At 42.9% G+C, this 10,949-nt stretch overlaps 1 protein-coding gene and 1 non-coding gene across 2 annotated transcripts; both read right to left on the bottom strand.

The window, feature by feature from the left end:
- Positions 1-969: 969 nt before the first annotated feature.
- LOC123400561 lies at positions 970-1,108 on the bottom strand. The gene has a single exon (XR_006610794.1). It is a non-coding gene; the product is annotated as a small nucleolar RNA Z247 (small nucleolar RNA).
- Positions 1,109-5,904: 4,796 nt separating this feature from the next.
- On the bottom strand, positions 5,905-10,575 carry LOC123452897 (glycine-rich RNA-binding protein 2, mitochondrial-like). Its single transcript, XM_045129631.1, has 5 exons — positions 10,396-10,575; positions 10,150-10,271; positions 9,956-10,024; positions 9,769-9,875; positions 5,905-6,722 (listed from the first exon to the last, which is right to left on the bottom strand). Exons 2-5 carry the CDS (start codon positions 10,256-10,258, stop codon positions 6,126-6,128), a joined length of 882 nt encoding a protein of 293 aa, XP_044985566.1. The 5' UTR covers positions 10,259-10,271; positions 10,396-10,575; the 3' UTR covers positions 5,905-6,125.
- Positions 10,576-10,949: the final 374 nt, after the last annotated feature.

Raw genomic sequence — 10,949 nt, 5'->3', positions numbered from 1 at the left:
CCCGAGATACCTCTCCGTCACATCCATACTAACTCAATGAACACCTTCGGATATACCTGTAGAGCATCTTTATAGTCACCCAGTTACGTTGCGACGTTTGATACACACAAAGCATTCCTCCGGTGTCAGTGAGTTATATAATCTCATGGTCATAGGAACAAATACTTGACACGCAGAAAACAGTAGCAACAAATTGACACGATCAACATGCTACGTCTATTAGTTTGGGTCTAGTCCATCACGTGATTCTCCTAATGACGTGATCCAGTTATCAAGCAATAACACCTTGTACATAATCAGAAGACCCTGACTATCTTTGATCAACTGGCTAGCCAACTAGAGGCTTGCTAGGGACAGTGTTTTGTCTATGTATCCACACATGTATATAAGTCTTCATTCAATACAATTATAGCATGGATAATAAACGATTATCTTGATACAGGAATTATAATAATAACTATATTTATTATTGTCTCTAGGCCATAATTCCAACACCTTCTCCGTTTGCAGCATGGATTTGATCACCACCTCGATACTTTTCACGCATAGTCACCTTTTCCAGCTCTCCCGTGATGTGGTTAGTGTCACCACTGTCCACATACCAGTTGGTATCAACGCCGTAGGAGCCATCAACACCACCGGCCACCTTTTCGTCCTGGGATGAGTCGTCGTCATCCTCAAAATGATACCAGCAATCTTTTGCCGAGTGCCCCAACTTGCCGCAGATCTGACACTTGACGGCGTCGGGGCGAGACTTGGTGGAGGATTTCGGGCGGGGACCCTTAGGGTTGTTGTAGGAGGGTCGCCCGTTGTTGCCGTTGTTGCCGCGCGATGTGTTGTTGTTCTTCCCTCTGCGTGGCGATCCTCGGTATCGAGGGTTTCCTCCATTGCCACCGCCGCAGCCACGGGAGGCAGCATTAGCAGAGGACTTGAAGCCTCCACCGTTGCCTTGGTAGAGCGCCACCCTCTGATCAAAATTACTCATCTGAGCAAATAGCTCATCGAGCGTGACAGGGGTGGTGCGGGCGTCGAGAGCCGACACCAGGGGTTGGTATTCCATGTCGAGGTCGGCGAGGATGTGGGAGATAAGTTGATCATCATCCAGCGGCTTTCCTGCAACCGCAAGCTCATCAGCAAGGGAACGTATCTGTGCAAAGTATGTCGCAACAGATTGTTGTCCCTTCTGCGCATTAGCAAGGGCTATGCGTATGTTGTTGATGCGATACATGGATGTCGAGGAAAACATGCTTGCAAGCGCCGTCCAAAGCTCATGCGCATGGGTGATGGAAGTGACCTGCACAAGCACTTCCTTTGATAGATTATTCAACAGATATCCTAGTACCTGTTGATCCTCCCTGACCCAGATTTGATGCAGGGGGTTTGGAGACGTTTCTTCCTTCCCGTCCGCTGCCTTGCTGATGACAGTTCGGGTGGGTTCTTTTGCTGATCCATCGGCATAGCCGAAGAAACCAGCACCTCGAAGCTGCGGCGTGATCTGCGTCCGCCAGAGCACATAGTTTGTGCGGGTAAGTCTCTCGGTGATTCGCCCATTGAGACTGACCGAGGGGAAGCTTGAGGAGGAAGACATGGTGGTGCGGCGATGGATGTTTAGAAACTAGATGTGGTGAAAGGGATTGCTCTGTATACCATGTGGAAATACTAGGAACGTCTTACCCTGTTGGGGGCGACGGTTTCGTGTTATAAAGCCAGGAGTTGAACCCTGGAGATATGCTTACAAAGGTTTAAACGATAGACTTGGAGTACAAGGAAGATAGAGATAGAGGTAGTTACATAAGATAAACATAACACGGTGAACTACCTATTCGATCTAAGGCTTGATCTCCAAGATAACGTAACGTGTTGTCTAACATGGTGGAATGACCGGGCATGCCATTTGGATTCAGATCTTGTCACCACTGCCATATACTACCTCGGTTCTTAAATATAAGTTTTTGTAGATATTTTAATATGGATACATAGGGATGTATATAGATATATTTTAGAGTGTAGATTACTACTTATTGCTCTGTACGTAGTTTGTATTAAAATCTCTAAAAGACTTATATTTAGGAACGGAGTGAGTAGACCTGCTGAAACATTTGGAAGGAGCGAAATCGCAGAGTATTTCAGAACAGTTACCTTGGTAAAGCTCAGGTGCTGCACCTTATCAAGCAAGATAGTATCTCTCAACCGGCTTTATCCTTGCACTGGCTATCGGACACTGAGAATGCACCAGAACCTGAACCGGATTGGGGGCTAGCTTTATGCCTTTCCTCTCCTCTTTTTACTTTCTTTGCTTTGTAACATCTCCATGTTACAAAGAGCATGTCTCTGTACTGTTTTCTCCTACTTGATATATAGGCACGCAATGGTGCCAATTCCTCCAAAAACATTCTTAATGTGAGATGTTAACACAATATAAATAGCAAAATACAAACTGCATGACATTTAAGCTTATAACAAACATCACCAGATCCCCAAAGAACATCAGTTATGGATTTTTGGCAAATGAATTACTTGTTCAGGTACCCCACAAAATAAATTTACTCCTTCAGGTAACTTTTCATGTCTTACCGTTCACGAGCTCGAAGTTCAGTATTACAGGATATGTTCCAGAGGGACCTTCAGCAACACAACGAACAAGATGTCATGTCGAAATAGGAAAATTTCAAGCTATTGACATGTTATAAACCGTGCACGATAAAGATGAAGCGATAAAACCAGTAAAAGGTATAGTTGCTCAAGGCATTGTTATTTGTTAAACTAATTCATTATAGGTACACAGTACATCATTCCCACCCATCCAACATAGGCAGCCGGCACAAAAACATTGCTTTGACCAAATCGCCTTTCTTTGTACCTCAGTGTATGATCACTAATTAATTTAGCAAGAGAAAATGGAAAATTAATTCGCATACATACAGAGAGCAGCAATGGTCAGCTAGTATTTTTCATCACTATCCACACCTATCTACGACAAGTAGAAATTCAGACATGGTATCATCTGATGATTCACAGATTACTCTCAGCTGCTGGAGACACCATCAAAGCTAGCTGGAACCAGATGGTAATCTTGATTTTGAAGGAGGCATCCTCATCTAGCTCCTTGTCACCTTCCTGATGGGCCTTGGATAGGTTTCCAACGTTCATCTGCTTCTTGCAGCCGTTTCCAGCAGATCCTCCATTGCCTTCACGCTGCCCACCGAACTGAACGGCTGCGACTTGCCATCGTAGAACCTTGACATGCCTCTCCTGGTAGTTGGGCCATGATGCTGAACACATAGTACAAATGTCGTGGATGCCCATCCTCATCATTGTTGAAGCCCGCCGCTGGCTCAGCTACATCAATTCGGCAGAAGAACCATCGGCGCTGGAGCCGGAGAAGATAGGAATGGAAGACAGACCATCCACTACCATCCTATGTAGCTTGCTGTGCTACACAAGGCGGTAGAGAAAACCTTCCATTCCATCTTCATTTTCTTCTACTCCCTCCGATCCAAAATTAATTGATGAAGTTGTACTAACTGTGCGTCAATTAATTTGAATCGGAGGGAGTACTAGTTTCTACTCCCTCCGTTCCTAAATATAAGACCTTTTAGATATTGCATTATGAACTACATACGGATGTACATAGACATATTTTAGAGTATAGATTCACTCATTTTGCTTCGTATGTAGTCTTTTAATGGAATCTCTAAAATGTCTTATATTTTGGAACGGAGGGAGTACTTCCATATACAAACAACAAAGTAGAATAAGACGGGGTATATTCCAGTCTACTGGATCTGACCACAACTACAAGTGAAGCAAAGGAATGGAACAAGTAGCAAGATAAGCTCGGTAGTACAAAAAAATTGGGTCGGATAATTTATTGACACTCCAGTTAATCTAGCATAGTTTCTTTGCTGTCTTCACCATGTAGTGGAGAGAGGCATGCCACAAAATATGTAATAATGAGATTAATGTCCAAAGAAGATCACTGCAAGGCGTAAGGATATGAGCTAATCCAGTAAGAGGACAGTTATGCCAAGCAACATCAATTTTGCTACCTAGCTCAAGTTCTGAAAAATAGTGTGACAAAAACAAGGAAAGCTATGAACAAAGCAGTTCGTCAATTGGATTGTTTTTGGTAATTTGGCATGTACTGCACATAGTTTCCTACAGGAAGCAACAGTAGGATAGCAGACAATTGTGAAATACTAACGCACAATGGGAGCGCGTATTTTCATTTCTAAGACTGCATCCTCCATCAATATACTCAAATATTCCCTTCGTTTCTAAATATAAGTCTTTTTAGAGGCTCTATTAGAGAATTACATACGGATGCATATAGACATATTTTAAAGTGTAGTTTCACTCATTTTGTTTCGTATGTAATTCCCTAGTGAAATTTTTTAAAAGACTTATATTTAAGAACGGAGGAAGTAAAATTTATCTATATACCCAAGGGGTACTGTGCAACATCTCTAACTTATTAATTTATGGTGATCCTAGTTCAGGTAATATGTGCAATCATCATTATACTCCACTATACTCAAATAAAATTTATCGATGTAGAGGAGTTCCGATGCAGGGTGCCATCATCTCAAAGGCGAGGAGGGAGCTGTCGCGACGGACTGCCAACAAGCGGGTGTGGGAGATTATCGAGGAAAGAGAGAGGTCCCATTGAAAGAGCCCAAACCATCGAAAGTGCTATTATGAGCTCGAGCTTACATGCTATCGGATGAACAGTAAAATCCAAAAAAATAGTAAAACAATTCAAATAATTCCAAAAATTTGTGGCAAGAAACATTGATGTTTTTCCTACATGTGTGCAAAAATTCATAACGGAATCACATTTCTGGAGGTGTAGACAAATAAACAAAATTGATGCTCCAAAATGCTTCTAAAAACACAATTTTTGAAGCATTGATTTTATATTTTTTCCACCCCTCCATAAATGTGATTTCATCATGAAATTTTGCACTCTGTAGAAAAAACATCAATGTTTCATGCCCTAAAATTTCAGATTTTTTTGGTATTTTTTACTATGGGCCTGTTTGGAACTGCTTTGCTCCATCAAAATCAGCTCCGCTTCATCAAATCCACTTTAAAGCAGTTTCATATAGGAGTTGCAACCATTTCAAGAGAATGTCTGGCTCTCATTTAGCTCCAGCTTCACGAATGGAAAATTTGATGAAAAGGATCTATTTGATTGGATGAGAAGTAAGAAACGAAAGGGTATCCACTTACTAGTGGCAGTGGTAGGTAATTTTCTTCCAACTCCAACTTCTATAATTTTATAGAACACCTCCTAGAGAGCTTCATAAAAAACAAGGAGTTGGACCCCAGATTCTAGTTTTTTTTACGAAGCGGTATATCGTGGAGCTATCCCGTTTGGCTTACGTTTTCTAAAGCGAAGCTGAATGGCCCTATATTTACCGATTACTGTTCATCCGGGAGTATATAGGCCCTATATTTACCGATTTTACTGTTCATCCGGGAGTATATAGGCCCTGTATTTACCGATTTTACTGTTCATCCGGGAGTATATGAGCTCGAGCTCATATACTCCACGTCCCCCAAACCATACACAAATCACATCTATATCTTGTGAAGGTAAGTGGGAAAGCATGGTGAAGGGAAGGAGCGGCATGTATAAAGGAAGCGCATTACTATGGGTGCCTCGTCGACCGTCGACTCCATCCACTACGGCAACGACGTGCAGACCTCAAAAGCTCGTATGGTTTCTGCCAGACGCCAATTAGGGGTGGATCCCCAACATTTCATTCAAAGTCAGTTTTCAATGAATGGAACCAACAGAAGGGGTTTGCGTTCCAACCTGCTTGTCCTATGCAAGTGCGCCTAAAGCACTGAACTATGAACGATGAACTATAGCAACTGAAGCAGCTACTGAAAATGCAGTTTCAGTGTCCAATACATGCAAAGTTCAGATTCAAGTTTGCATCATACTATGAGTCCAGCACACAGTACACGAAGCACACGTACATAACGTAGCTAAGAGACCAAACATAACTTGTTTGCAAGCACTACATTATTATCTTCATCACGGGACATACCAAAAACAAGGCGGTCATGGAGAACAACTCCATGGAAAATTATTCAGCCGATGCTTCTTGCTGGATTCAGCTTCTCTTGTTGACGTAGTCATCTTCATCCTTGCTCAAGTCGTCATCAAGAAAGTCATCCTCCTTGGTGTCGACGTCAACCACGCCAGCGCCCTCCCCCTCCCCAGCACCATCCTCCTTGCCAGCAACATCAAATTTAAGACCCTTCAGCAGGTCATTGAGCTTTTCAGGGGGCAGATCAACAGGGGCATCGTCCGCGTAGCTGTCATTGCCTGCGCCAAAGTTTCCACCTCCAAATGCAGGAGGTGCTCCACCCCCTTGATTCAGGCTATCGCCACCATAGTTGTTGGCAGGAGCAGCATTGTATCCACCACCACCACCAACCCCTGTGAAACCAGCATCGCCCCCATAGCCACCTTGCCCGCCTTGAGGGGCACCATAATTGCCACCACTGTTGTATCCACCACCGCCACCTCTGCCTCCACCTCCATATCCACCACCTCCGCTGTAGCCTCCACCTCCTCCACTGTAACCACCGTCACCGCCACCATAGCCGCCGCCACCGCCGCCGCCATAGCCACCGCCGCCGCCAAAACTTGGACGACTACCACGGTCATGAGCATAGCTCACCCTCACTATCCGACCCTGCAGATCCTGTACAGCAAAAGAAAACATATTAGAAGATAAACCAGAGAGCAAAGATTATAGGAGACTAATCAATTACTGACAAAAACAATCAAATGGATATAACAGATGCCTCAGGGCACAACAAAAAAAAGAGTTGTAAAACAAATGTACAACAATTGAAGAAGACTGATTCAGCAGGTAGCACAAAGCCACAAACAACCATAACAGGATCACATACCAGCCTCCAGGAAGAAAATATAAAATAAAACAGTTCACATGCATGAGGAAAGAATAATAAACCAAACAAAACAGCAACTATGACTAAGCTGAAAAGTTAGCACAAAACCTCTATGAGACAAAAAATTCATAATGATGCTTAAGGTCCATCTTAAACTAGCTTCACACCGTAGCATATAGTAAACCAGAAGATGACAGGGATAACACTACTATTCTGTTACAGAAAAACAAAGATCAACTGACTGATAATGCCACTCAAGAAATTTCTATTACTCATCCATCCTTTTGGAGGAAGAATGAGTTAGGTCATTCAAAAATGATAAATCCATACAAGTTACCACAGCAAGATAAGAGCAAAATGTTAGAAAAAACACTGGTCTCTTAAGCTAATTGATGGCTTTCTTCCCATCACCCTATCCAACACAAATGGATGGGTAACCACCCTCTCCTGTCTCTCATCCTCAACACTACATGATTGCTGTTCAATATGTCTTAACAACATTCAACACAAAAGACCAAATACTAATCAGTGCTGACTTAACAGAAAGGCAACGCTGTTCTGCTCGCAGTTCAATCTGACCTAACAGCATCCTCAATACTATCTGTTTGCTGTTCAAACTGTATTGCCAGCATTCAGCACACAAGACCAAATACTGTTCAGTGATGACTTAACAGCAAGGCAATGCCGTTCTGCATTCATCACCTAAAGCATGCCATATTCAACCATGTTAGTTGCCAAGGAATTTTGCAAGGAAATGCAATTACAAAACTTCCTACTAAACTCTCAATCCTAGTTGTTAGCTGCCCAAAAGCAGACGGCCGGGCCAACAGCATGGCGTGCCTCAGATAGGAAAACTATGCTTTGCTGATCAAGGGGAAGAAAATTTCAGGAAAATGAATTAACATCTAAACTACCTAACAGTTGGAGATGACAGGATAATACACCAGACGCAGTTACAGTGGCCAGTCGATAGTGCTAGTCCTAGGGTGTATTTGCAGCTTTGTCTCCCCGTAACTGAAAGCATCACTACACAAGTTGAGATACTACGAAGCACAAAATATATGCTCCAGAACAAAGGAAATAGAAGCATCTTTCAGAATCATCTTTCAATCTCAACCAAATCAAAACAATGAAATATATTTGCTTATGGTGCTACGTAGTTCTGGTGAATGCAAACAACAGGAAGTCTATATTTGACCTTACTAGATTCCAGAAATGGCAACATTTACAATCCTAAATTTTGCCATCACCGGTTACATCTCTGACAGCTGTTAGATCCATAAAAAATAAATTGCCCCACATTTTATCCTTGTTTCAGCACCAACAGGCTGGATAGTTAGACCAAAACTTCAAGCGACCATAGGATACCTGGTATATAATGGCGCCTCTCCTCACATGATGGTCATTTGGCATCAATTTTCTGTGTAAATTCCATAGGAGAAACTATCCAGTATTATGGAGATAGCACGCTGTTATAGACAGCAAATTTTAGAGTAGTGTTGTCCTATTATTAGGTAGCAAACCAAATTTCTAGCAATATAATGCAATTGTGTACAATTTATGTGAAGATACATCATATAAATATTCTCCATCTCCAGTGAAATAGCAAAACTATCCAATATGCAAGTCACTCAGTCAGGGCAGGTCGCTTGGCCAGAAGTGATATCAGGGTGACCATAGTTGGAAATGCAAGGGTTGGGCCACTAGCGCATCAACTAGGTCACTGGATGCATTCCTCACAATAACCTAGCCACCACCACCGGCGATCACAAAAAAAATACACTACTTATAGAAGGAAATGCATCTTCAACATCCCGCAGTATATGAAATAATAAGGCATCCAACACTACAATCATGTCCCTTAATTCGGACGAACCATTGATAAGCTTGTGCTGATTCACACAACTTTCAATATTTAATATGACAATGCAGACAAGATTCCAAAGAAAAATAAAAAACTAATAAATGTTACTTTGTGTTCAACCACAGAGAAAAACAAGTCTTTGTGTTGCCACTTTGGGTTCCCTCAATTACATTGTTAGGACTTTCCCTAATAAAGGTAGGAAGGCTCTGATGCTTAGTTTAGCCTTGGCTATTTCATCAGCTTGAATTGATGACTATTAAAATAATATCTAACTTAAACAAAACATATCTGATAATCTCTATCTTTATCTTACTATATAAAATCGTTTTATCCTTATTTGGCTAGACGAGATTAGAGCAGGCTGTTCTACAGTACCACAGAAACACAACTTAACACATAACAACTATGTTTGCACAGCATATAAATACTATTGATCCATCAAATTTATTGTTGTCAAGATAATCTATTAAATCGCAAGATTTCCTTGGGAAATACACCAATCAATGTATCTTCAAAGATAAAATGCTTTGATGCTTAGTTTGCCCTTGACTATTAAAACAATCCCTAGCATAAAGGAGACTAATCTGATCATCTTTATCTTAATATAAATAAAATTGTTTATCTTTATTTTGTTGGATGAGATTAGAGCCGGCTGTTTTATGGTACCACAGAAACTCAACTTCTTACATAACATCTACCTTAGCACAAAATATCATTGTAGCGTATAAAATGCTACATGTCCACCAAGAGCCATCTTTGTCAAGATAATCTAACAATCACAAGACTTCCTTAGCAATTACCAATCAATGTAGCATCCAAGAAAGTACACCGCTCGCAACATACAAGCTACAGTTAAATGATTCGTTATCAGGTACTAAGGCATACGTAGAACAGCAATAAAGCAAAGCATGAGGTTCATCAGCATCTGACATAACAAGCGCAGACAGTTTGACGAATAATGCGAGACTCACCTTCCCATCCATTCCAGTAATGGCAGCTCCAGCCTCCTCCGACGAAGTGAAGGTCACGAAACCAAACCCCCTTGACCTTCCGGATTCACGGTCCATGATCACCTTGGCTGGACAGACAAGACAGATTTAGTCCGCATACACAGGATCACACCTTCTAAATCCATGAGAAAACATGACGGGAACATGCCTTCCGTGACTTGGCCGTAGTTGGAAAACGCATCCCCGAGGCTCTGGTCATCGGTGCCGTACGAGATGCCTGCGAGGACGGAACAAATCAGGGCGGTACAATCTAAGGGGAGGGCTTCCCCCGAACTAGAAAATATTAATCTCGGGACGCAGAGGGAAGAGACGAGCGGCAGGGGAGGGAGAGCTCCGACGAACCTCCGACGAAGACCTTGGAGGAGGACATGGAGCGGACCGCCTGGAGCATCGCCGAGCCGGAGCCCGCGGAGCGCTTGAGGGCATTCCCGACCTTCTGCAGGAACGCCATCCTCCCGAGACCCCTGCGAAACACGGCGCGGATTTTAGATTGGATGATTGGATTGGGTCGCCGGGCGCGCGCCGACGGATCGTGGAGGTCAGCGGGGTTTAACCAGTCCCTGGATCTGGGTGGAGGCGAGCTCTTACCTCGAAATCTGATGGAGGGAGGCTGTGGACGCGGTGGAGAGGGCGCGGACGCGGTGGAGACGGCGGGGAAGAGAGGGGAGCCGCGGTGGCGGCGATGGGTGGCGGAGGGGTTAGGGTTTGGGAGCGGGAGGGGGCGACGGTTCAGGCGTACGGGCCTGGGGGGTGCGTGAATGGGGAGCGACTCCATTTTAGATCAGATTTTCCCCTTTTTTGCGGGGGAGATTTTCCTCTTTAAAAGTAGAGTTTGTAGTTTTTTCTTCTTCTTTTTTGCATGGAGATTTTAGTTTTTTCTCCGAGGTATAATTGTTTGAAAAAGCTACTCATAGTAGCATATGCGTAGCGAAAATGTACGAAGACGTAAAATAGAGATGAGTTTTTTTGTCAAAATCCATGGTTCTCCTCCTGAAAGTGCGTTATATCGACTAGAAGCGGGTGAATAGGAGATTTTTAGAATTTCATCACTGAAGAAATTCCTTTTGAGGAAATTCCTCACTTATGACTAACTTACAGCGGAAACAGTAAAGGATCAGAAGTGCAAAGTTTCACAATAGCAG

Source organism: Hordeum vulgare, chromosome 5H (assembly GCF_904849725.1).
Source record: "Hordeum vulgare subsp. vulgare chromosome 5H, MorexV3_pseudomolecules_assembly, whole genome shotgun sequence".
Taxonomy (NCBI): Eukaryota; Viridiplantae; Streptophyta; class Magnoliopsida; order Poales; family Poaceae; genus Hordeum; species Hordeum vulgare.
Note: the sequence above shows the minus strand (reverse complement) of the source record. Positions and strands in the feature narration are given on the sequence as shown.